At 47.8% G+C, this 26,787-nt stretch overlaps 1 protein-coding gene across 1 annotated transcript in view; it reads left to right on the forward strand.

The window, feature by feature from the left end:
- LOC113409572 (paraplegin-like) overlaps positions 1 to 26,787 on the forward strand; it is a 42,691-nt gene that overhangs the window by 13,251 nt on the left and 2,653 nt on the right. The window contains exons 6-15 of the mRNA XM_026663659.1: positions 2,659 to 2,761; positions 4,385 to 4,510; positions 5,147 to 5,309; positions 6,392 to 6,565; positions 14,222 to 14,346; positions 15,866 to 15,968; positions 17,656 to 17,766; positions 21,697 to 21,812; positions 23,009 to 23,165; positions 24,327 to 24,490. Of these exons, the coding sequence (XP_026519444.1) occupies positions 2,659 to 2,761; positions 4,385 to 4,510; positions 5,147 to 5,309; positions 6,392 to 6,565; positions 14,222 to 14,346; positions 15,866 to 15,968; positions 17,656 to 17,766; positions 21,697 to 21,812; positions 23,009 to 23,165; positions 24,327 to 24,490 (1,342 nt within the window). The remainder of the gene's footprint in view (positions 1 to 2,658; positions 2,762 to 4,384; positions 4,511 to 5,146; positions 5,310 to 6,391; positions 6,566 to 14,221; positions 14,347 to 15,865; positions 15,969 to 17,655; positions 17,767 to 21,696; positions 21,813 to 23,008; positions 23,166 to 24,326; positions 24,491 to 26,787) is intronic.

Genomic DNA, 26,787 nt, shown 5'->3' on the forward strand with positions numbered 1-26,787 from the left:
GAAAAACTCCTTCTGTTGGCGTGCAGAATAGAATCTGCACATCTGAGAAAAACCCATTATCAGTCGCTATGGATTTTTGTAATATGTAGTAGTTTTCCTAATTGAGCACTTTGTCTTTAATCAATTATTCTAGTGAAAACCATGATAAAACCCATAACACAGTGGGCTCAACAAACATGATATTGGCCCCTCGTTTAAATTACCCATTGGAGTAGATCCATAATGAGCCTTCCCCATTTTATAATGCTTTAAAATTGACTGGTTTATTCTGAGGTGAGCCAGGTTATAAAAATAAATTCTTAGCTTTAGCCCACTACAACAGGAGCTGCAGTTCAGACAGATAACAGGGTCTGACACTGACTCAGATTTACAGCCACATACTGAGCAGAACAGCTTTAATGATAAGACATAAAATGTCAATGAGAAATGAGTATTCCTATTAAATGTATAGACTTTTTTTTTTGTTGTTGTTATCCAAAGCCAGGATCCTTTGTCAAAACAATTCAACAAAGATTAACGTTTTAATTGTAATATGGGCCTCTAACGGGTGAGTGAGCAAAGAAAGGAAAAAAATCTGTCAATCGGCTGCTGGCTGGAATTTATTTTGTGTTTTCAAACACTAGCACCAACTTTTTGTGGTCTGTTTTCTGCTGCTGTGGTTTATTTGTCCTTCTATTACAACTGGCAGCTTTTGCAAACCGAGATTTATGGAATCCAGAATGCAAAACAGATTTATAAAGCCCACTCACTGAGGATTTGAATGAGTCCAGAAGCACCTCTGTCCCTGAGAACAGATACCGTGTTGTACAGGGAAGCTTTCCATAAGAGTATGTGTGGAGACTCCACCATAGGGAGTATTCTTAATTGTGTATTCTCTCTAATCCATCAACAAAGATGTGTAATGTTGCAATCCTGTATCTGCCAACCCAAGAGGTCCCCTCTCCAAAAAGAAGGCATGATGTTTCAAGCTACCTTGCTGGTTCAGAGGAACCATAGCTGTCTTTCAGCATTCCCTAGCCACATACTTGCAACATAGTATCATGGTGGCAGCATTAACTGGATGTGCAAGGGTTCTGTTTTCTGTGGTTTGTGAAGCGCAGCGGACCAGACATATCTTAACAGTCATGGTTGGCTACTGTGCGTAACTTCCTCTCCCGGAACTTTCACCATGGATGCAAAACATGCATTTTATGAATGTATTAGAAAATGCTTCATATAAAAGAGAAACCTGGGTATGGTCTTGTGTTCTGCTGCCAGGTCCTACAGGTGGCAATTTACTTGAATAAATGTTTCAAGATTCAGCAATTTGTTTTTAGTTTTTGATCATAAGGCCTGAGATCTCTACCTCAAATTTGTAAATTTACAATTTTTGTATACCAGCCCCAGGGAGTCTGTATTTCTAGCTGTTCTTTACCTTTCAGAACTGTTCTGCTGTGGTTCTGCTCTGAAAATAGACTTTCTAAAGGTGATGATGTGGGGTTCCATATTCTCAGTGGCTTCAAGACCTAGAGCCTGATCTGGTAAAATGCTGAGTGCTGGCAACTCAAATTTGCTTCTTTCAGAGAACAGAGCATTTGGTACCTTGCAGGCTCAAGCCCCTTGTTTGCTCAGTTGACAAGTCAAATATGACTTCTTAACTGCCAGTGCTGCAGATTAAGGTCTACAAATCCAGCTGCATTCTTTCTGCCTCTTATTTCTCTGTGTATGGTACTTCTATGACCCCCCCATTACCATACTACCTGACTGCCATACAATCATTAATGTATTCATCCTTTTGAGAGGTAGCGCAGGGCTACTACTTCCATGTTATAGATGGGGGAACTGAGTTACAGAGAGGCTAAGTGACTTGCCCAAGGTCGCACAGGAAGTCTCTAGCAGAGCAGGGACTTGAACTGGGGTCTCATAAGTCCCAAACTACTGGACCATCCTTCCTCTTATTGCCAAAAAGATTCTGTAGTTGGAACTTAATGGAGAATGTTGTTGCTGATGCGGGAGGCAGAATAAACTCTGGTTTGTGTGCCTGGAGCTGTAGTGTTTGGGCCCCCCATTCGGACCAGCAGCACAAAGAGGCCAGGCAGCTGTCCTAAGGGGGCATCTGGGAATTCCCCTGGCAATGCTGGTTGCTGTGCTACCTGCTCCTGGCATAGTGGGCATGTAAGAGAGATGACCAGAGTGCCTTGCATTCCAGCAATCCCTGGCTCTGTAATGTCCCCTGGGGGCCATTGCCAGCCAGCATAGATTAGAGCAGCCCTGAGGTGACTCTGATTTACACTGGGAGCCAAACTGGCCCTTGCCTGCCACCTTTGCCTGTTCCCCATCAGATTCTGAACTGATGCAGCATAGCCAGTCTGTGAAGATCTAGCCCATTTGTTATGAGCAGATATGACTCTGAAAGAGATGGTAAGCCAGTGCCCCTCTGGGTCTTATCTGTTTATCTTTTTTGTTATGTAATTGTTGGGGGTGTTCTATACAGAATTAATATTTTTCAAAATGTACCACATTCTCAGTCACTCCTCTGCCCATAGCTGCACTTCTAGCCTAACTGCGAGGACCTTTCAAATCCTGAAAACAGATCACCGTTGGGAAATGTTTACTAATTTAATAACTGTCTCATGGCTAGATGCTTCAATTTGTACTGAACTAGCTGTTTTCTTTCAGTGCCCTTTATGCCCTGGGAATGGCAGCTGTTGGTGTAGTCATATTGTGGTACTTCTTCCGCCTTGCTGGGATGGCAGGAAGGGAAGGAGGATTCAGTGCCTTTGTAAGTACTTTAGGTCCTGTATAATAGTTGTTTTAAAGCTCTTGGTTAGTCTCACTTTGTGCTGGCGCGATTTCCTGCTCTTTCCCTGATAAAGTCAACAGAGGACGAGAATTAGCTGATACCAGAGACTGTGCGGTCCTGTCATATCTTGCATCTTTTCCTGATCAGCTGACTAGATTGTACAGTAACTGGTTTCACTTGAGGCCCTCTTTCCCTGACTGCAAGAAGGGCTGAGCTCAGTGAATTTCCAGTGCAGTTTGCTATGCTATTTTCAAAACTCACTAATGAGTTGCAGCTGCCAATAGTGTGTTTCGTTTTGTCCTGCCAACAAGCCTCCCATACAGCCGGGAGTAGGAATCTCTAGGTTTTACAAAATAACTTCTTTTTTTTTTTTTTTAAATATGCTCAAATTCTGGATTTCATTATGGGCTGGCGTCTCCCCGCCCATACCCCGCTTGCAACATCAATCAAATCCCTCCCTCTCAATCAGCTGATACAACTTGCATAAGTCTGCTCTGCGTGCAGGAGCAGTAACTGAGGGGGCTTCTGGATGAAAGGAGTGGAGACCTAAATCCCCCATCAAGGTGGTTCCCAGCAACCCCTTCCTGTGCCCTCTTCACCTTGCTCTGAGTGATGGTTTTTATGGAGTGAAGTGTAACTGCTTGGATTGAAGGAAGTGCTTTAGAAAGCTTGGCGTGTAGGGGGGCTTTAAGGGCTAGATTCCTGTCTTTGGGGAGTGAGCACAATTAGCCCCCCCATCTTTAACTCTCTTTACTTGAAGAAGCCGGCAGGTCTGAGGGCCTGAACTGCTTTAAACTTTTTTTCCCTCTTCAAAATAAATAAATAAATAAAGTCTTAGTGGCTGTTTTCAGCAGCGCATAATAAGCAGTTACAAGGAGGGTGTTTAACTAAATTGTTGTTTTGACTGTCACTGTGGCTTAACACGCACCAGGAGGCTAAAATGTGGGGCCTGTTCTACTTGAGAGCCTAGAGTTCCATTCCTGGACTGTCTTGGAACAAGAACAATAACTGTGGCAGCAGCTCCCGGCGATGGTTGGCTGTGTGTGTTTGTGTATTTATAACAGCGTGTTGATGATAAATAACCATTAATTCACATTATTTCTTCAAACTGTACCAGTAGTAACCAGCCCAGGTATACTAAGGACTAGGGTCAATAAGAATTAGAGAGCAGGGGTTCTTGACAAACCCTACAGACTTGGGCAATCTGCACAAGTTTTTGAATTAAATGCCCTCAGTTGATTTATGGGGGGAATTGCTGCAGGTTTCCTCTATGCCTGGTGCTAATAAAACATTGGTTAATTAAATTGTTGAGTCACAGTACCAAACTCCAACATCCACAGGAGGAAACCTTTTCGTTAAAGTACATTACTGAACTTGGGGCCTAGAATCATTCTGCTCTGCTACAACAACGAGAGAGACTGTGAGCATTGTAATGCACTTCATATGGGAAGATCACGCATAACCCATTCGTATATTATGCCTCCTCCCATTCAAAAAAAAAGTGTATTCCACTGCCTGATCTTGCACAGCCTCTCCAGTGTGCCCCCCATCTCCCTCGTCAGGACTGTGCCCTCAGAATTCAGAGTGTGCTGTCCTCCACAGAACCAGCTGAAAATGGCTCGCTTTACCATTGTGGATGGGAAGTCTGGGAAAGGGATCAGCTTCAAGGATGTAGCAGGAATGCATGAGGCCAAAATGGAGGTCATGGAATTTGTGGATTATCTGAAGGTAAGAATCTCAAATATGCTTGGTACAGAGGTGGAAGTGGAGGGAGCAAATCTGCCAGATAGCCCATGTGAATGCAATGTGATTCCAGCAATTACTGGGTTTCTTATCTGCATAAAGCTGGACAAGAGGAGGTGGTGGAGATTCTCTCTGCTGAAAGAGAGTGTTTGACTCAAGAGCTGATTGGCTTGTGGCTCCTGTCCTTTGTGAATAAGATGCCCGGTGCCGGCAGTGCTTCAAGTGTCCTGTAATCCCCTCCTCTGCCTTTCCTCCATCCCAAAAGAGAGAAATAAAATAAGAGTTTGGGTGTGTTTGCCAGTGGTGCCCTGGAATAGTCTGGTAGCTTGGGGAGCAGGGCTCATTCTTTTTCTTGTCCTGTGGGGATATTGAGCAGCCTCCGTTTTAACGAGCTGACGGTCTTCCGAGGCTTTGGTCAGTGATGGCAAAAGCCAGATTCTGTATTGTCTGGCTCCTGAGGGAGAAAGGACAGACTGCTGTTCACATGAGTCCCGAGCCAGCAGCTATTGCTGCTGTGACGTCTGTTGGGAAAAGCATCTCGCGAACCTCTGCACAAGTCTCTTCTTCCAGAAACACTCCTCGTGAGCCCAGATGCCTGATGGAATTGTGTTATAATTCTAGAGCCCAGAGTGCTACCTCCAGCTTGGGGCCAAAATGCCCAAAGGTGTCTTGTTACTTGGACCACCAGGCTGTGGAAAGACCTTGTTGGCAAAGGCAGTGGCTACAGAAGCACAAGTGCCGTTCCTGGCGATGGCCGGCTCTGAGTTTGTGGAGGTAATAGGAGGTAAGTCCTCTGACCTTCTGCTAGGAAGAAAAGAGAAGATGTAAATCAATCTGTGGTGGGAGCACACAAGGTTGCTGCCATCTAGAGTAAGTGTTCTCCATGTCTGTGACAAGGAACTGAACTCATTGTTGTCTTTGCACGGGGAGTGTTTGAGCAGGATTGAGTGTTTCTGTAGAGAGTATAAAACACTTTGTCATCAGCAGACAGTGCCATTAGTGCAGCTATGGGAATGTAAACTCCTTCCCTCTCACCTGCTCATCTGTTTAGAAGAGAGTTCTTCATCCTCTTGTCTACAGCAAACCTTCATCAGAGAGAGTCTGGTTTCCTCAGACTCTTCCGGAACATTCCTTACTACCTAGGATATGGTGTGGGAACTCCCATGCAGCTTTGTTTCTGATAACACACACACACGGCATTTGCTCTTTGGAGTAGAGCCTTTACTCTATAACCATCCGTTCACTGACTTCCCTGCCCTTACGTATGCTCTCATGGCTTGTCTTTCAAAAAGCTAAATCGCTTCCGTTGAGGCTGCCCTCTTTGTACATATCAGTGGATTTCCAGTGCATGAGTAGAACGCTCTTGCCAATGGGGAACGCTGGAACGGCACATAGCTGCCCCCAGTCCTTAAAGCACAGCACAGGGGCTGCGTGCAGTTCGCTAACATAGCTAAGCATTTAAACTCCTAACCCTGTGAAAGGAGCAGGTGTGCCTGTTTGCAGTTGGGTGCGGAGCTTTTCCTAGAGCAGCTGTGCAGACAGACTGACATATTGAGTTCAGCTGAAGAGGCCATGTGATCCAGGGGACAGGGACTCAGGATACCTGGGTTCTAGTCCCTAACCCACGAGGGGACCTAGGCCAAGTGTTTCTCTGTACCTCTTTTCCCCCAGCCTTTGTCTATCTTGCCTGTTTAGATTGTAAGCTCCTCAGGGCAGAGACTGTCACTTCCTGTGTGTGTACAGGGCCGGGGCACTATCTCGGCTGGGGCCTCTGGGTACAACTGTACTACAGATAATTAAAATACATAGCAAGTAAGGATTGATTCCTGCAAGTCTCTCTTCATCTTACTCTTTGCCCTTCTCTAGGTCTTGGAGCTGCTCGTGTACGGAGCCTCTTCAAAGAAGCCAGGGCTCGTGCCCCGTGTATTGTGTATATCGATGAAATAGATGCTGTGGGTAAGACACGCTCGACCGACATGTCTGGCTTTTCCAACACGGAGGAGGAGCAGACCTTAAACCAGCTGCTGGTAGAAATGGATGGTTAGTATTCCTCTCGCCCAGCCAGAGAGGAGGTCTTTTCTGCCTCCATAAGGATTCAGCTTCTTAAACATGCATTTCCACCCCTACCGATAATGTTGCTTTACCGTTCTCCTCATGTTTAAGTATTTTCTGTTTTTGCCCATTGACTTGAACTCCATTTTCCCCCTCCCCATGCCAGTGTCTCCTACTGCGTCAAGCTGCAGCTCACACAATGCTCCCTGTCCAAGGCGGCCACCCTCTAAGCCTCCAACTCAGGTAGCGTCTCCTATAGATCCCACTCCACGTGACAGGTGAAATCTATGGCTCTCGAACGCCTGTAGGGAGAGGGACCCTGGCACTGAAAGTTGGACTCCTTTTCACAGTTCTCAGGTGTCAATGTGGCCTCACTTGGCCTTGTTCTGACATAGCAGGTATATTACTCACTCAGAGAGTACGTCTACACAACAAGTAAAAAACCCATGGCTGGCCCATGCCAGCTGACTCGGGCTGCGGGTGGTTTAATTGTGGTGTAGACACTCAGGCTGGAGCCCAGGCTCTAAGACCCTGCAAGGTCAGCAGTCCCAGAGCGCAGCCAGAGTCCAAACTCCTACACTGCAATTTAAAAAGCCCCTTAGCCCATTGGCGCCAACTTTCCCTGTTCCCGGTGGATGCTCGACCCCCTTCTCCCTCACCCCACCCCCATTCCACCCCTTCCCCAAAGTCCCTATGCCTAAGCGCCGCCAAACAGCTGTTTGGCGGCGGCTGGGCGGGAAGCACTGGAAGGTAGGCGGAGGAGCGGGGACGCGGCGCGCTCAGGGGTGGAGGAGGTGGGGTGGGGGGTATGGGGAGCTTGGCTGCTGGTGGGTGCAGAGCACCCGGTAATTTTTCCCCATGGGTGCTCCAGCCCCGGAGCACCAATGGAGTCGACGCCTATGCCTTAGCCCGAGCCCCACAAGCACAAGTCAGTTGGCACAGGCCAGCCGGGAGGTGGGGGGGTAAGTTTAATTGCAGTGTAGATGTATCCAGAAGAGTTATTTTTCTGTTATGTTCTACTTGCTCCCCCTCCATCAGTTGCTATATTGAGCGTGTGTCGTAGGGCGAGCAGAAGCAGCTGCATCTCTTCAGCAGAGAGCTTCTCAAAGCAAAGTGCTTTACACTTTGTTCCTGTTTTCCCTCTTTCTCCCCCAAGCCTGCCCAGCCATCCCCACAAGAAACTCTGTGAAGAGTCCTCTGGGACTTCAGTTTTCACCTCACTCCCCCTCACCACACTCCATTTTTCCTCATGCGTCTGACGAAGTGGGCATTCACCCACGAAAGCTTATGCTCCAATACATCTGTTAGTCTTAAAGGTGCCACAGGACCCTCTGTTGGATCTGTAAAAAGCAGACTAACACGGCTACCCCTCTGATACCTGACATTTTTCCTCAGTATGCTGAAAGGCCCCACATCGTAGCAACCGTTCCTTTGTCTTTGGAAGACTGGACATGACTCTCTTCAGAGCCTGTAGTTGCTAGAGAGTAATCGGAGACTTCTAGGAGACAGACTTTGGACTTGATTTCTGCACTGTCACTGGATCATTGGGCCAGCCCTCATGAGAGTTTAATATAGAATTGGAAAGAGGATATAATCTCTGGCTACTAACAGCAGTAGGACTAAAATTAAAATCCTCTGGCGAGCAGGTCTGTTTAGTGGTAACTTTAAAGACTATGAGACAGAAGGGAGCTTGCTGTGGTGTCCTGAGGCAGTATGTGCACTGGAGATAACTTTGGCATCATCTTGCAGCCTGCTAATAAAACCAAGGCAACATGTGCATTAAAGACTGGGGCTGGAGGAGGCCAGGAAGCCCAGAGACACTCTTAATGCACAATGTAATTGTTTCAGCTCAGAAATATGTCTTCCCACTGGTGACAGGATGGAGATAATTTACAGCCCTGAAGAAGTAAAGTAAAGCTAGTCTGCATCAAGGGCAGAACTATATTTCGAGGGTAACATTTAGGGTTTGCTAGCCATTAAATATTGTTTAATACTTGTTACAACCTGTCCAAGACAGGTAATTTTAAAGCCTGATGGGATTTAAAATTTAGTTGTCCCAGAGGGGCATAAGCAATGTAGTAAATTTCCTCTGCTGTCCTCTAACTTAATCTCCATCTTCTCGGCTTCGCTAGGAAATCCACATCCGAATCAGGGGAGACAGCCTTGTAGTTTGCAAGCAAGCCCTGGGTGCCACTGCCTAGACCCCACCTGGTGTCGGCCCTACTTATTTTGGGCATTTACAAAGAGCCTTGATGGGATGAAGGAAAATGCACATTTGACTGCTCTTTGTAACTGAGGTCTGTCAGCCCCTACCGCACTAACCCAACTTGCATTACTTCTGTAGCTGTCTTATTACTGTAGAGCAGGACAAAGAATAGATGTGTCAGGGCTCTGCCCAGCAGGGAATGGTTCAGATTCTAGGATACATTTGGTGGGAGAGATCCCTGTTTACAGTCATGAAATTTGCTGCCTCCCCAAATTGTCTCCATGCAAGAAATTCAGTGCAGCAGTGAGGTGTGAGGAACGCTTCTCCAGCAGGCCTTTCTGGGATCTGAACTCCAGGCTACTTCCTGGGGTGCAGTCAGTCAGGAAGGAGATTGGAATTTGACTCACTGCGGAGCTGAGAGCAGAGCAGCTTCTGCAATTTGTGCCCCACAAAGTTCCTGTTCCTCAGTGAGGCTGCCCCATAGGAGGGTGCTTTGATGTATGCCTTAGCTTCTTGGCGAGAGAAGTTGCACTAGCTGCCTGCTCATCAGAATGCACCTGTGATCCCCCTGCGTGTCTCACAAGATTGTCTCTGTTACGGATTTGTACCCTCCCTCCTGAGGGGAGAGGAATTGAAGCTAGAGCGCAGTATGGGGTGAGGAGGGATATGGACTGTCCTACAGTGCAGAGGGCCACAGGGTGCCACAGTTTCAGCATGGGTTCTGTGACCGCCCTGCAGGAGCGGGGGGAGTGAGCTGTGAGTTTGCCTTGAGTAGGCACACAGCTGAGTGCCTTGTGCACAGGAACATCCTTGAAGCCAGTGCGCTGGAGGCCCCATGGGCCAGGGTTCCAGAGGCACTTCGAATCCATGCTCGCGGTCCCCGATGCTTTGTGCGTACCTCAGCTTTGGAAAACTTGACCAAAGATGTAACCTTACTTGGGCTTGGCATTACCACCTCAGCTGTATAATGCACAGTAGGTTTCTTGGTGGGCAAAGGCCAGGAGTGGCCCCCAGCCCAACTACTGCCCATGGCTATCCTCATTTTAATGCAGCAGGGTGGCCTGGAAGGACACTACGTCCCAGTGTGAGCTGCTGCATCATGAGTCAAGTAGAGAGCCATTAGACCAAAATGAAGTTCCACATTCTGGGAAGTGTAGTCCCCCCCCCTCTTTTAAAGATGAAAATGTCTGTGGTCTCCTCCAGTTTATAGAAATCAGGTGTAGTTCTGGAGACCCTGGTGAGCTGCCAATTCCGAAATTAGGGCCCAGCCCCCTGTTACAGGTGTCAGAAGATGAAAGGTAAAATGATCTCCTTATTAAATACATGCTTTATAGAAAGTCTTTACTAGTGCACTGATGGATTCTCTTCACTCTTGCCACAGGCTGCCTCCTGAAAAGAAATAGTTATTTATTTGTATTACTGTCGTGCCCAGGAGTCCTAGTCATGGACTAGGACCTCAGTATCCTAGGCACCGTGCAGACAGAGAACAAAAAGACGGTCCCTGGCTCCCAACGAGTTTGCAATCAGGGTACAAGACAAGAAACAGCAGATGGAGACAGAGCGTGATGAGGGAGTACAAGGAAACAGGGAGACAGTAGGTCAGCATGATATGCCGTGGTCTCAGCACACCAGCATCCTAACCAGTGTCAAATTTTTGGAGGCATCCTGGAAAAGGAGAATTTGAAAGAGGATGAATTAGTTTTGCAGATGTTTACAGGGAGCTCCTCCCAAGCCTGAGGGACAGCATCAGAGAAAGCACAAAGGTGTTTGTTCGAAAATGTATCGAGTGGGGGATGGAGAAAGATCTGGTCCAATTGGATGCTTGAGTCATATTTATAGTGAATGAGAGATGACTGGTCGGGTGGGGTGGGCCATGAAGGGTGTTGAAAGTGAAGACCGGCAGCTTACGTTTAATGCAAAGAGAAGGGGGAGCCAATGGAGGGATGCAAAAGGGGTGGTGGTGGTGACGTGTTCAAAGTGACAGGCTAGGAGACTGAATTTGGCAGCAGCGTTCTGAATGGATATAAGTGGGATAAGATTGCGTTTGTAAAGGCCAGAGAGAAGGATGTTGCAGTAACAGAGATGTGAACCTGGATGAGAGTTTTACCTGTATGGCTATAAATAATATGGCTTGTTGTTAATTACAAGTGCAAAGTAGTACTCTTTGGAAGAAAAAATCAAAAGCATAACTATGAAAAGGGGAATAACTAGCTAGGTGTTAGTACTGCTGAAAAGAATCAGGATTTTAGTGGTTCACAAATTGAATGTTAGTCAACAGTGCAATGCAGTTCTAAAAAAGCGAATATAATTCTGGGGTGTATTGAAGGAAGTGTCAGATGTAAGACACAGGAAGTAATTGTCCTGCCGTACTTGGCACTGGTGAGGCCTGTGTCCAATTCTGGACGTCACACTGTAGGAAAGATGTGGTTAAAATGAAGAGAGTCTAAAAGAGAGCAACAAAAATGATACAGAGTTTTAGAAAACCTGAGCTAGGAGGAAAAGGTTTTTTTTGTTTGTTTGTTTTTTTAAAACACCTGGGGATGTTTAATTTTGAGAAAAGAAGACTGAGGAAGTCTCCTAAATAAGTCTTCAAATATGTTAGAGGACAATGATCAGTTGTTCTCTAGTGAAGCTAGGACAAGAAGTAATGGGTTTAATCTGCAGCAAAGGAGATTCAGGTTAGATATTCGGAAAAACTTTCTAGCTCTTAGAGTAGTTAAGCTCTGGAATAGGCTTCCAAGGGAGGTTGTGGAATCTCCATCGTTGGAAGTTTTAAACAGCACAAACACCAGTCAGGGATGATCTGGGTTTACTTGGTCCTTCCTCAGCACAGAGAGCTGGATTAGATGACTTCATAAGGTCCCTTTGGGCCCTACATTTCTGATGTTGTGTTTCTGTAGGACAGGCTGTATCTCAGAGATCGTATGCAGAGAGAATCTGCAAGATTTAGACATAATTTAGATGTGAGGACCTAAGGGATCTGAGCTGGATGTCCAGGTTATGCTCCTGAGTGACAGGCAGGATGGTGGTATGGTCCATAGTGATCGAGAAGGGTGGGGGCAAGGTGGATTAGGAGCTCCGTTTTAGCTATGTTAATCTTGAGCTGACACTAGACATTGATGAGTAGGTGTCAGAGACAGGTCAAGATTAGTTTGGACAGAAGAGATAGTTTTGAGTAGAAGTAAATCTGTGAGTCATAGAATAGCCTATATTTGTGTTTGTGCCTGAGATTACCCAGAGATAAGGTATAGAGGAAAAAAGAGAAGGGGACCAAGGACAGAGCCCCATGGAATCCCCCAAAAAGCTGGAGGGGGGTGAGGCAGATCCTTTGAAGGAGCAATTAAGCCCAACTAAACTGGGTGAATGTAAGTTTGTGTCTTGTTAATTTCACTGTGCAATTTAGAGAATGATTGTGATGTTTCTCATGCATACAGGCGACCTTGCTCTTCATCAGATCTGTGACCGTGTTCTGCAAGTTCTGGTTATGCAGCAAGGGAAGAATAGGGCACTGATCAAAGATGCCTGGTGTTGTCTTTACAAGTTCAAATTGCCTGGCAATATTCATACATTTAACTCTTTCTCAGAACAGCAAAGCAGTTTGAATGTGAATTTTCTGAGCACAAACAACTAAACAGCAGACAAGGAAGCACAATCCCTACAAATCTTCTGCAATGTCTCAATAGATGAGACCTTTAAGGCCAAGATCCTTTTTGCACTACATGAACATTAGAGCCAATAACACTTTTCAGAAGCAGTTATTTGCCCTGAGTCCTTGGCCAAAATCTCCCTCTTCCCAGCTCTTGTGTTGTGAGCCAGTTGTTGGCCTGACAGCTGCTCGGCCCCCCAGCACAGTGGCTGTATTTCAGTGAAGCTATATGTGTACGGCTGAGCTACTCTGTTACAGTAGTGGTGGAGGAAGCAGGGGATTTGTAAAATCAACCAAATCCTCTTCACCATTTCCTTGAAATGGTTTGTCTCACAAGTGCTGCAAACAAGAAGGTTTTTCAAGCTGGATTCCCAGCACTAGCTTTGATTCGCTGTCACGGACTCTTAGGTGTTACTTTTATAGACTGTTCACTGTGACTGATGCTTGCATGCTGAGGCCAAAGCATGTTAATAGCCAGGTGACATCATGTTGGGAGGATTAGTATAGATTCAAGGCTGCTGATCTAGATTTCCTGGAGCTGTGTATTTCCCACCCACTGGGACCCAGACTGAAAGCGAGTGTGGCAGAGGCTGATGCAAGGAGGGTGCAGTCAGTGGTTTTTGTTTTGGTTTGTTCTAATGGTTCGACCTATTTTAAGACTGCGTCTTCCCAGCTACAAAGCAGATGATGCACTGTACATTCTAATCCTGCCCTGTGAATAAAGCTTGTTAGCCCCCAGGTGACTGCCAGTCTGTCTGCTTATTTATCACACTCGAAAGTGCAGTGTAATACATGACCAAAGAAAGATCGTGCTTCATTCTTTTCAGGAGCCTATTTAGAAGGCATCCTTTGGGGAGGAAGAACTGAAGTTCACTGTAGAACAAGCTGCTTTTTTCTATAGGGCCATTCGTCTGACTTACCTGTAACCTTAAACTCTCCACTGAGCTATAGTATTGACACATTTGGCAGCTTCGGTGTTGGAATTGTGGAATGCTCGCTTGTCCCTTCCCCTGGAAGCTTGCTGCATGCCTTACAGCTCTGGGGGCTCTTGATGTCTGCTGTTGTAAGACAAGTGTATTAAGGTGACCCATGTCCATAGGCATCAGAGCACCTGATGGAATATAATAAGCAGCGTGGCTTGGTGCCTCAATTTGGCACTTCTGCTCTCCCCTAAGCTACATGAGCAACTGCCCCTTCGTACCTTACTCCTGCCTTTGGCACCATGCCTTCCATGAGGCCCCCAACACATGAAACCCTGTCTGCCAGGCTCCCTTCCTACAAGCCCCACACCAGCACCACAGGTTTATTAGCCCTATAACTCCCTTCTATCCTTCTCAGCATGGAAAGCAGCAAACCCAGTGCAAATCATGGCACTCGGGAGCTGTGTGCTGAACATCGCTGCTCAGTCACTTTTTGTTGCATTCTGTCCTCGTCTGTATGTTGTTTGTTCCGGTTATAAGCTCCTCGGGCTTGGACTCTTTATACCTGTGTATAGCGCACCTGGGATGCCTTTGTTTACCAAGGGGTGCAAGGAAAAACCAAAATCCATAACCCACTTCTAATCACACACACACACACACACACACGTCCTCCCTTCACACAGTACTAAAAAGAAGCAAATGTCTTCAATCTTGCCTGCCCCAAAGGATGCCACAGATGTACTGTGGCTGAATGTTGTAAAGCTGTGGATGGAATTCTCCACTTCCCGTCGCGCCTCAGCAACACGAAGCCTGCACTGTACGTTCTGATACAGAAACCCTTCACCTTCATGTCTGCTCTCGTTTTGCTGCAGGGATGGGAACCACAGATCATGTCATAGTGTTGGCTTCCACCAACCGTGCTGACATCTTGGATGATGCTCTGATGAGACCCGGGAGGCTTGACAGACACATTTTTATTGATCTTCCCACCCTCCAGGTATGTATCCCCTCCCACCATCTGTGTGTGTGAATCTGGTGTCACAATTCTTCACTCTTTGGTCAGTATCTGTGCTGGCAAAGTCCAAGGTGGGCAGTAGTGAGAACGGCAATCCTGTGTTGCCCATCTTACCACTTGTGTCCTAAGCCAAAGACCCAATCTATGAATGCAGTAGCCCACTGTACAGAGACTCCATGGTATTAGCGCCTCCCTTTGCTTCAATCTGGCCTTGCCTGAGAGCTTTGCTTTGGAGTTCTCCTTTTGTCATGGAGACAGCAATTTCATGCATATCTGTATCCTCTCTCCATGAAACTAGGAGCAGCCTAAACTGGTTCTTTAGCCAATACTGCCTGTCTGGGCAGAGCCCAGGTTAGTAATGCACCTTCACCATTCATTCCTGTGTGTTACCTGCAGTGCTTAATTTGTGCTGGGGCTTGCCGGGCCTGAGCCCGGGCACCTCTGGGCTTGGCAGGTCAGGGCCCGGCACCTCTGGGCTTGGCAGGACAGGGCCCGGCACCTCTGGGCTTGGCAGGTCAGTTATGAAAGTAAAAAAAATTGCTTGAGCCCCAGCTCCTCTTTCATTATAAATGAAGCACTAGTTACCTCACTCTCTGTCTTGCTTGTGTTTGGATACCCACTCTCTTCCTTGCAGCCTGCTTGGCGTGCGTATCCTGAACCATGAGCACATTCAGATCCACTTAACAGTGGGAGTCCAACATGTTTGCTAGGATGGGACTTGTAGCAGAGTCTGGACACAGCCTCTGAAAGCAGCAAGGGAACTCACTCTTCCAGCAGATTGTCTCCTCCTTCCATCTGCGGCTTTACCGTCATCCACAGACTTTTCATTTAAAATACCTTCAATGCCGGATACAATCTGGCACCGGACATATGAACTGTGCAGCTGCCCCGAAGGAGGAGGGGGAAAACCCCTGGCAGTGGAACCCATTGTTTTAATCAGGACCTCCTGGACCAGCTGAATGAGTCACTCTTTGGCCCCTTGCCAGCTCTCATCTAGCCCCCCAACTTAATCTAAGAACTGGCCACATGCCGCACAGCAAGTCGGAGACGTCTTCCCAGTGGCAGGGGAGGGAGCAGGCTTTGGGCTGTGAGTTCTTGATTCCTTTGCTCTAAGTGCTGTGCTGTTAAAGAAATTTTCAGAGATCAATGAGGGTGAAAGTTGGGAGGGGGGAGAGTTCCCCTTGGAGAGAGGAGCCGGTGACTCATTGTAAGCCTCCATATGTCTGTCCTGAATTTGAAAGCTCTGTGTCACTGGTGAAATCAAAACTGGTAAATACTTTGAGGGCTCAAAGCAGGGCATCTCTGCCCTCTTGTGGCTGGTCCTCATCACAGCTTAGTCACTTGGGCTTCTTACCTCCGGCTTCCCAGTGATGTAGCTTGCTGCCGTGTGTGGTGATGGGACATTTATTCCCCCTAATCTCACCTCCAGGTGACGGTGGTGCCAGGTTGCTGGGCTGGGGCGCTAACCCCTCCATGCAAACGCTCTTCCTTTTCATTACAGGAGAGAAGAGAGATCTTCGAACAGCACCTGAAGAGTCTGAAGCTGACCCAAGCTGGCAGCTTCTATTCCCAGCGCCTGGCTGAGCTCACCCCAGGGTTCAGTGGTATGAGCCAGGCTTTTTCCTTAGGCGGGGGTTGAGGCGCTGTAAGGGTTTCCTTGTTTGTGAACTCAAGGGTTGGTTGTTTTAGCCCAGGGGTGGGCAAACTTTTTTTGGCCTGAGGGCCACATCGGGGTTGCAAAACTGCATGGAGGGCCGGGTAGGGAAAGCGGTGCCTCCCCAAACAGCTTAGCCCCCACCCCCTATCTGACCCCTCCCACTTCCTGCTCCCCGACTGCCCCCCTCAGAACTCCCCCTGCTCCTTGTCCTCTCACCGCCCCTGCCCCTAACTGCCCCCCCCAGGACCCCACCCCCATCCAACTCCCCCTGTCCCCTGACTGCCCCACCCCCTATCCACACCCCTGCCCCCTGACAGGCCCCCCAGGGCTCCCACGCCTATCCAACCCCCCCACGCCCCATCCCCTGACTGCCCCCGAACCTCTGCCCCATCCAACTGCCCTCCTGCCCCTTATCTAACCCCCCACACTCCCCACCCCCTTACCATGCCGCTCAGAGCAGCAGGACTGGCTTATTGGAAAGCCTGAGAGGTGGGTGGGTGCAAGCCGTGCTGCCCGCATGGTGGCGTGGCTGCAGGGAAATAGGAACAGTAGGGGAGGGGCCGGGGGAGCTTCCCCAGCTGTGAGCTCAAGGGCCGGGCAGGACAGTCCTTCGGGCTGTAGTTTGCCCACCTTTGTTTTAGCCATACCCTCCTTTACAATGTCTGTTGGTCCGAATGGTTTATTTCCTCTCTGCTCCCTCTCTTGTTGAAATGGCCAGAACCTACGCAGACTCTCTTGGATACAAATCTGTGTGTGGATGAGCGACTGTTTGTGGATGTTTTTCAGTCCCTGAATGTTTTGGGCATCCAGCTGTTCTCTACCTCGGTGCTGGGGCGGAGAGGGGAGCCATTACAACACTTATGACCCAGATTCCCATGGGAAAGAGCTGCTGCTTTTGCCTCTTCCTGGTTGCTGTTGAGAATGAGATGCTGCCCCTCAGTGCATTAAGCTGGGGAAAGACTTGTAGATCAATAAACACTTTAACAGAAAATAATTCGCTGCTGGGTAGCACTGAGTAGAGGCTACGTGTAGAGCAGGGTAAAATCAAGCTGCTCTCCACATTCCCACACCCCGGAACTTTTAGGGATAGTTTACTGGAACACAGCTTCTGACCACGGACTCCAAGGCGTCGGCCTGCATGTAGTTCCTGGAATACCCTTGCTGGGTTTCCCCTCTAACAGGCCCCAGCACACTGCTTCTGTTGTGACTTCTTGCAGCAATCCCCCTTCCCCCCCATCACTCATGCACACAAACTCAGAACAGATGTTTTCTCTCCTGTGGAGAGGTTTGTGCGGTTGCTTTAAGAACAACGCAGTGGCCCAAGCCAGACCAACTACCCGCACCGCTCCTCTATTGCTGAGAGCCAGTGTGGGCTTTCGCCCTGCTGACTGATAGCTGAGCTCTGTCCTGTGCGGCAGCCCAGTGCTGATTGCCGAGAAGCTGACCATGTTATTTAAATCTAACATAAGCAACAGAAACAGTGCTCTCTTCCACGGGAACAAAGGGCGCTGGTGATGCAGGTGTATTTCATTTCCATCGCGCCTCCCTCAGGTTTGTGCCTGCCTTTTCTGTCCTCCTGTGTTCTTTGTCCCTCCTTACAAAAAAAAGCTTGATTTGTTAACTCTTACCTGTAGGCGCTGACATAGCAAACATCTGTAACGAGGCCGCTCTCCATGCTGGCAGGGAGGGCTATAAATCCATTGATACTTTCAACTTTGAGTATGCTGTAGAGAGAGTCATTGCAGGTAAGAAGCCCTGACCTTTTTTCATTCTTTCTAATGCCTCCGTGGCGCTTGTCATGCCTTTTGGAATATGGTTCTTTAGTGGGCAGAGTTCTAGCAAGACAGATGGTTCTGACCATGCTCTCCCCTTAGTACAGGTAGGGCTTTGGGAATCCTGCCGTTGCAGGACTGTGCTTGAGGGTCTAAGCATTCTTTTTAGAACATGTGTTTAGCCCTTATGGTGCAGAGAACTTTCCAAACCTGAGCCCAAACTGATAGTTCTCTTCTGAGTCTATAGACCACCTGGACTAGTAGGTGCAATCTGCTCCTATCACAAAAGGGTAACTCTGAAACCTAAGGAGGACAATTCACATGTTTGTTCTTCAATTCTTTACATTTCTAAAATGTAGCTTTCGGTGCCCATCCAGCGCTCTGGGCACCTATGGCATAAATATAAATAGCAAAACCATGCTAAAGGGATGCCCCCTCCTCAACAGCCCTAGAAAAGAGGAAAAAGAGGAGCTTTGCAGTATGTCTGCAAGGTTAACAAATCCAGGTTCTGGTGGACCAAGTTGGGGTGAGGAGCCCTCGCAGAGAACATCCTGCTAGCAACTCCATGTTGTTTGTGTTTGGGGGAGCTCCAGCTTGAGCACTTATCCCACAATCCCAAGCCAGCTGCCATGTTTTCCCAGGTGCCAAAGTCACAACTGTCCCCCAATGAGCTGATTAAATTTCAGGCTCTCCTCCCCAAACCAAAAACTCCAACAATGCAAACTATGAACTGTTCATGTAACAATCTGCAGCACACTGAAAATTTGTGAGCAGAGTATGTTTAATATCAAAATAGGCCAGGGACTGCACTGTACTAATGGTAGTATTCCTTTTTAATTCTGTAAAAACCTCTTTGAATTTACCTGAAACTGCCACAGAATTTTGAGCCTGCTGCACTAGAATGCTGCAGAATTTTGGTCCAGTCTGCTGCAGAGCACACAGGGTCTTGATTATGAGAATGCAAATATTTGGCTACTTACATAGTACAGTGCCACTATAAGAGGTGTGATACTGGACACACAGAAGAGGCTGCATGCTTGTCTAGTGAGGTGCTCTGCCAGATGGTTATGGTCCATGGGCCAGAACGCTTGTGTTGGGTCAGTTGTTTCCTCATTTGGAGTTTGTCTTGTTTTATTATAAGGTGCTTAAATGCCCATGAATAGGTGCTTTCTAAACATCTTAAATAAGAATTGCAGGAGACTATTTACAATTTCATCTACCTTAAAAGTGCAATTCCCCCTGAGCATTCTTGGTAATTCTGTGCACACTTGCACAAAGCCAGACACCTGGCTGCTTAGCAGCACCAAGTGTGGCCAGTGAAGGTCCTTCCGAGTTGCTCTGCAAAGGCATAAACCAGCAAAGGCCAGTGCTTGTTTCAGCTTCTCCTATGATGCAGCTGCTGCCTCAGCTGGAGAAAATGCCAGTCTCCTTGAGGAAGGGACTTAGTTGAGTTTTCCATTGGTGGTCACGCTTGCCTTCCCCAATCACACCCAAAATGTTCCATCCTCATTCTGACGCATTTTGATTTTGTAACTAAAGTCTATGATGCAAGTCTGAGGTCACAAGGTTTTTTGACTCACTGAACAACCAGCAGGATTGTAGCTCTTTGGGTTAGGGGAGTCTAGAGCTTTCATGCTGCTGCCAAGCACAAAAATACTTAATGGTGCTGCTGCTGTCTTAACCGTCCACACACACACACTGTCATTGCTGGACTTCCCTGAAAGTGAAGGAGACATACCAAGTGTCTTTGCTTTAGGAAGAGTGGTGTTAAATCAAGGGATTTGATAGCAGGTGCTGAAAGCCATGTCCGCCTTAAACCCTTTGCTGTAACGAGGGAGAAGGGGTAAAGGTGCTTCTCCAATGCTAATCACTGCCAAGGCTTCAAGCCTGAAAATGGGACTAGTCTGGAAGTCTTGTCTCCTGGGAATGAGGGAGAATGTATTGAGAAGATGGAGCAGTGTCTAATAGGCTCCCTGTGGAGGATGCCAGCAGAGAGAGCGGCTGTGCCTATGGTGGAGCCTGCTTGCACCCGTGGCTGCCTGTGGAACCCGACTAGTGCTGCATTGAAGCAGCATCCTTGGCCCATTCTGCTCCTAAACCGAGTAAAAACAAGCCCTCGGGGCCTCTCCTAGCCGAGGCTGGCTTTAGTCAAGGGAAGAAGCAATTATGCAGGAACATTCTGTGCTATTGCAAAGAGTTTCATACAGTCTCTCTCCCTGGTGGGTTGACAAGGAAATGCTTCTAGAATTTAATAATAATAATAATAATAACCCAACCTGCGTTAAAAGAAGATTAAGGGACTGACCTTATTCTGATTAAAATTAAGGCCATTCTGATTTGAAGCTGCTGTTCCATCCCCATCATGCCTTCTGAGGCATAGCTTTTGCTGGGATCCCTGGGCAGTGAGTGTACAAAACATACTCGAATGTAATTTGCAATTTCTTTGTTGAGTAAGGCCCCTGGCTTTCTATTAACATTATATTTTAAACAGTGTTTTTTCCAAGGTATCATGCAAAATCAGTGCACTGCTGATGTTCTCCACTGAGCCCATTCTGCCCCCTACAGATCCTGGCACCATGCCAAAACAGCTGCTTTAAAATACTGGCACCTTGCACAGTACATGTAGTGGAGTTCTTGATGTGTACTGTACTCTGCAGTTAGCATATTTTCTGCACATATGCTACAAGTTTGACTTCCATTCAGCATCTCTTCCAAATATTAATTGGGCTTTTTCCAATGTATAGTGCATTGGCATGGAAAATGGACATTAAAAAAATACTTTTTTTCCTTTTTTAAGGAGAGGAGAGAACACTGAGAGTTCATCTTAATTTGCTAATTCCAAAAGCTTGGCTCCAGACTGTGAGGCTTTAGACTGTTCCATGAATAGCCAGCATGGAAAACCTCCCTAGATTTGCACTAAGCTTTCATGTGCAACCTTGATCTTGCACTATTTCAGTGTTCCTAATAGACTGAATCCTCGGACAGGGACCCTCTTCTGTTGCAGATGTTTATAATATAAACATCTTGCATTTCTATGATGTCTCCTATCTAGGGGTACATCCAGACTACCCGCCGGATCGGCGGGTAGTAATCGATCTATCGGGGATCGATATATCGCGTCTTGTCTAGAGACGCGATATATTGATCCCCGAACACGCTCCCGTCGACTCCGGAACTCCACCAGGGCGAGCGACGGTAGCGGAGTCGACAGGGGAGCCGCGGCCGTCGATCCCAGGCCGTGAGGACGGGATGCAAGTCAAAATAAGATACGTCGACTTCAGCTACGCTATTCCCGTAGCTGAAGTTGCGTATCTTACATCGACACCCCCCCAGTGTAAACCAGCCCTAAGGAGCTCAAGGGCCTTACAGCCAAACTAAGCCTCAGAACACCCCTGCCAGCTCAGTGGGTATCTTCATCTTGTAGATGTGGAACTGAGACACCGAAAAGTGAGTTGGCCAAGGTTACAGAGAGTCTGTGGTACACCTGATCCCAGCTCTGAATCCTAGGTCTGTGCTTTAGTCATTAGGAAGGCAGAGATAATCTATTAAAATGTGTCTCAACTCATCCCTTTGAAAAGAGAGAATAAGAGATCTCCGCTGAAAACATCTCATGCTTCAGTTCAGTGCAGAATGAAACCGCCTACGCTTCAGGCTGAATTCTTCCGTGGTTAACTAGTAAGGTGACCGAGGGCACCTCTTTAACAGCACAGAATTGAAGCGGTGTTGCTTTTTCCATCTGGCCGGGGTGGCAGGGCAGGCAAGAGTAATGAGCTCTCTAACTGTTACACTGCACACTTGGCTGGCTCGCACCGGGAGTTGGAAAAGAGAGTGAACTCTGAGCTGGTGACAGGTGTAAGCCAAGAACCCATTTTCCCAACTGAAGCTCTGTCCCTGCTTCCCCAGGCTCTGCCAAAAGGAGTAAGATCCTGTCGCAGGAGGAGCGGAGGGTCGTGGCCTTTCATGAGTCAGGCCATGCACTGGTTGGCTGGCTGCTGGAACACACAGATGCTGTGAGGAAGGTAACCTAACTGTCTGCTATGAATTAATAACCAAGCTCAACGCGGGGGTGGGGAGAGAGTCCTTTTGGATTCCAGTCTAATGTATACTGACCATAATGCAACAGCTTGTGCTAAACTCTGCTGCATCATCCCTCACCTCTTCTGAACTTGGTTACAGTAACACAGCCAAGTACACAATTTGGAAATCCATTAGCAGACTCCATTACTAACGGTGAGGCATTGCACTTTGTGCTGTTAAGCTAGGTAATCGTCTTTAGCCATCATCATTTTACGTTTAAAAGCTGAACTGGGTGTGCTCAGAGACCACAGTGTTCCCTCTGCACACTAAAGGGACTAAAATCTGCCTACAATTGCTCCTTGATTCGTATGTCCCTCCCAGACACACAGCATGGCCTGCGTGTGCATGCAAAAATCTTCCCCTCTCAGAGATGGCTTGCCAGCATGTTAGAAAACTATCGGTTGGGTCATCGCGTGTCCCTGGTTTGAAGGGATGCTTTTTGAGACTGGTAGGCTTGTGAGTTGGCCTGCCTCAGGAGGCACTCCATAGGAAAGGGCTTCCTTTCAGACGTGGGGCTGTATTCTCCCATGTGTTTCCTCCTACCCCAAAAAAGTCCTAACATTGGAATAAAATCTCTTACAGTATCAGAGGCTCGTTTGTGTTACACTAGCACTAAACCCTGTTGTGTAGTGTTGCTTTGTTAAGTGATTACTGCACTCCCAACATTTAAATGATCTTACAAATGGTGCCTGTTTAATATAGAGTCAATTTCTTCTTGCCTTACTAACTCTGGTAATCCCACTAACTTCTGCAGGACATGCTCACAAGTTTGAAGTGAGTTGAATTTGGTTGATGGTTTCTAAAATCACTTTGGCGTCTTGAGGGTTCACTGGCTAGTTGACTACTACCCTAAGAGTGACTTCCATGTCTCATTCCTCTCTGCCTCTCTCCGTAATGTCAGGAAGCACAATCATGAAGGCAAATCTTTCAATGTGGGAATGCTGTCAAGGAACATTGTCACTTTTTGGCCTCCTGTGCCTGTAATCTCAAGGGTTCCCTCACACAAGTGCACCCCGGAGCCTCTTTCAAACCCAAGGTTAAATAGAAAATCTGAATATCTTCCTCTCCTCTCCCTGCTTGGATTCTGTTTTGTAGCCCCTGTTCTCTGAAATTGGCAGAGGCTGTTTGTGTGTTTCAGGTTTCCATAGCCCCTCGAACAAATGCTGCCTTGGGGTTTACTCAGATCCTCCCGAAAGAGCAGAACCTCTTCACCAAGGAGCACCTGTTTGAGAGGATGTGCATGGCGTTGGGAGGGAGAGTGTCTGAAGCCATCACCTTTAACAAAGTCACGACAGGTGAGGAGCCAGAACCTTGCACGCGTTGGCCCAGATGAGGTGCCAGGTTAACAGGACCCTTCCCTTACATAGAAAGGAGATAGCTGTCTGCCTCCTTGGCTTTCAGAGCATGTTGGTGTATAAGGAGCTGTTCTGTAGAGAGGATCTACAGTTCTGTACAGGAGTGTCAACTGCCTGCCTTAGTAACACCAGCTGGAGGAAGTCAGGGTGAGAAGAAAGGGGATTTAACGCCAGTGGCGTTGTCTTTAGGTAGAACGTGTGAGAGAATAGCACGAATCATTGAAATCCAAGCGGAGGGTGTGGTTTTCAGAAGTGTTCAGCATTGGCCTAACTCTGTTCACAATGAAGCCAACAGAGAAACGTCTATATAAGAACGGCCAGACTGGGTCAGACCAAAGGTCCATCTAGCCCAGTATCCTGTCTTCCGACAGTGGCCGATGGCAGGTGTCCCAGAGGGAATGAACAGAACAGGGAATCATCAGGTGATCCATCCCCTGTTGCCCATTCTTAGCTTCTGGCAAATTGACCTGGATGGGAGCAGAGCTAGACCATTGCTGAGCAGTCTCAAAATCCCCACTTTGAAGCATTATGCTATGTGCCAAGAACGTCAGTGTTCTCTCTCTAGTCTCTGAAGTAGTTTACAGGGTGTTTAGAAAATCTGACCCTGGGTCTGTGCTTACCAGTTTCCTGGTGGTGATCTGAGCAGCAGAATATCTGCAGACTGGTGAGTGGGGTGAAATTATTGAATGAGTTTTTTGATCATGGGTTTGTCCTCATCAGTGTGTAGGTCATCTGTTCCTAACTGACATGCCAGCCTCCTGTCTGAGACTTATTCCTAGAGGCTCTGGCTGCAGCACGCTGTAGCGATGAGGGGCCTAGAGCCTCCTTCCTTTAACGAATGGGGTGAAATACTGTATTTTCAAACTTTGAAGGAGGGGTGAGGGGAGATTGTGCATTGTAGGAGCTGTCAGTAGAATGAGTGACAGTTTCCCCTGGGTTAGTTAGCAAAGTCAGTGGTTGGGGAGGGCTGTTCACCTACACAGATCTTGCAGCTCTGAACTGCTGACTCGCAGAGTGGGTTGTGTGCTGGAGGTGCACCAATTGCTACACCTGTCAGCTCTGTGATCCCATGCTGAGTTCCTGTCTCCCTGTCTCTCTCAGGAGCAGAGGATGACCTGAGGAAAGTGACCAAGATTGCCTATTCGATGGTGAAGCAGTATGGAATGGTGCCCAGCATTGGGCATCTTTCTTTCCCAGAGTTGGAGCACACGCCCGGGATAGGTCAGCGCCCCTTCAGCCAGGGCCTTCAGCAAATGATGGACCATGTAAGTCTCTTTGTCCTGGCAGCTTCCCTTTTGTTCTTTGCTTCTCCCACTTCATTAAAAAAACCAAATTGCAAATAAAACTGGCAGCCCACTATTTTGTGTTCACTGGCCATTTAGAAGTAAATGCCTTGAAACCAGCACGGGTTTGTTCTGTGTCACCTTGATAGGAACATTTACTGAGTCCTAATAGGCAGAATCATGTGAAGCTGCAACTTCTGCACTAGTGATGCTGCTGCTTTGAACCTCACTTAGTTGCCATAAAATAGGTTGCAATGTATAAAAACGTAATCTATGCAGAGAGCTGCAGTCATGATTTCAACATGACCGGAGTCTGACGAGATGGGGCAGAATGGGGGACAGGGTGGTGAGGTGTGACTATAACTTTTTTGAGGATGGAGTGGGAAACAAAATAAGGATGGGGTGATTGTGGGATTGAGAGTAGATGCCTAGATAGGGAAAGACGCTGTGATTATCTGAGCGTATCCATCCCCTTCACGTTCATGCTACTCCTGAGGGCATTCTGTGCCAAAACAGTAAAAATTCTGTGCACAATATTTTAAAATTCTGCAAATTTTATTTGTCAAATAAATGTGGAAACTCCAGCATGGCAGTGGGGAGCACAGGCCACTGGCTGCACACAGGTGGGAGATCACTGTGCAGCTCCTCCCCAGGACACAGACTCAGCGGTGAGGCTGCACCCAACCCTGCCACAGCGCAAGGACCGGGCCTGCCCCAGAAACACCCCAGGGTGCTGCCCCTCCGTGCCAGGTGCAGAGAGGCTCAGCAAGGCAGGATCCAAGTGTTGAGGGGCTTAGTTTGGGGGGATCTAGATGTGGGTTGAGAGGGTTCTGTGTGAGGCAGTCTGGGTGCGGGTGGCTCAGTGGGGGATCTTGGTGTGGGGGGGGATCTGGATGCACAGGGGCTTGTTGGGGGGTTCTGGGTGCAATGGGACTCTGCAAGGGGGTCCAGGGGAAGGTGTTTGGGGCTCAGTGAGGGGTGGGGGTGTGTGTGTGTGTGTGTGTCTGGGTTTGGGAGGAATAGAGCTTGACAGTGGGGTCTGGGTGTGGGGCGCTTAGTGAGGAGTTCCAGATGCTGGGGGAGTGGGACTCAGTGGGTGGGAATCCATGTGCAGCTGGTTGGGGGCTCAGTAGGGTGGCTTGTCGGGGTGGTCCAGGTGCAGGGGTCTGGGTATGAGGGGGTCTGGATACATGAGGGTTGGGGGGAGTAGCTCCCTGTACAGGGATCCTTTCCCCTGCAGCTGAGGAGCAATGAGTGTAGGAAGCTGGGGGGGAGGGGAGTTTGCAGATCTTCCTGCACCTGGGGGAGAATTCTTGGGGTGGGTCTGACACAGCCCCAGATGTCGTGCAGGGGAAGAGGAAGTCCCATTCTCCCCAGCCTAGCCGGGACTAGCAGCTGAGCCCAGCGCCGAGTAGGAGCCACCAACAGGGTCTTCTCCAGTCCTGCCCCACAGTGATTTACCTCTCTGCCGGCTGCCCTGGGCACCCAAAACATACTGCTGGGGAGGGTCGTATGGCTGCTCTTGTGGCTTCCCTTTGCTTCCCTGTCAGAAAGTTATTTTTCTGCGGGAAGCAAAGAAATCAGCGGGGGTCATAAATTCTGTGCATGTGCAGTGGCGCAGAATCCCCCCCGGAGTAACAATTTGCAATAAACAATACTGTGTGGTGTCTGGATCACGAGAAGATACGTAGCTAAAAATCTCAAGAATAGAATTTTTGTTTCTTTGGTTTCTAGATCTCTTGGACACCCTGGAGGAGGGAGAAACCAGGTGTTTGTATTAGGGCTGGTTGAAAACTTCCAAGTGAAACTGTTTTTAAACAGAAAATTGGGTGTTTGACAAAATGCAATGTTTTATGAGAAGTGTCTACCTTCTCCAGACAGTGTCAACTCGTGAGAAACCAAACACTTGAAAACTGAAACGTTTTGATTCAGAAATGCTACCATGGTGCATTATGGGAATTACAGTTCAGCTGCCTCATGCTCCTATTCTCCTCTATGGCCAGGTTTCCCAGCTGGACTACATCTCCCATGATGCCCCACAACTGGGGACTCACCTGATGTGCTGTGGCAGTTCACCAAGAGAGTAGACTAGTTTTTGGCAGAAAATCTTTGATTATTTTGGTTTAAAGAAAAGAGAAAACCAAACTTTTCCATAGGGACAGGACTTTCTGACCAGCTCCTGTTTGTAAATCATGTCTCTAGGCACAGCTTATCATTTATATGAACATAGTGTTCATTCGTCTTTGTCTGTTCTCCAAGTCTCTCTTCCATTATCATTA

Source organism: Terrapene carolina, unplaced genomic scaffold (genome assembly GCF_002925995.2).
Source record: "Terrapene carolina triunguis isolate 2854851 unplaced genomic scaffold, T_m_triunguis-2.0 Scaffold33891, whole genome shotgun sequence".
Lineage (NCBI taxonomy): Eukaryota > Metazoa > Chordata > Testudines > Emydidae > Terrapene > Terrapene triunguis.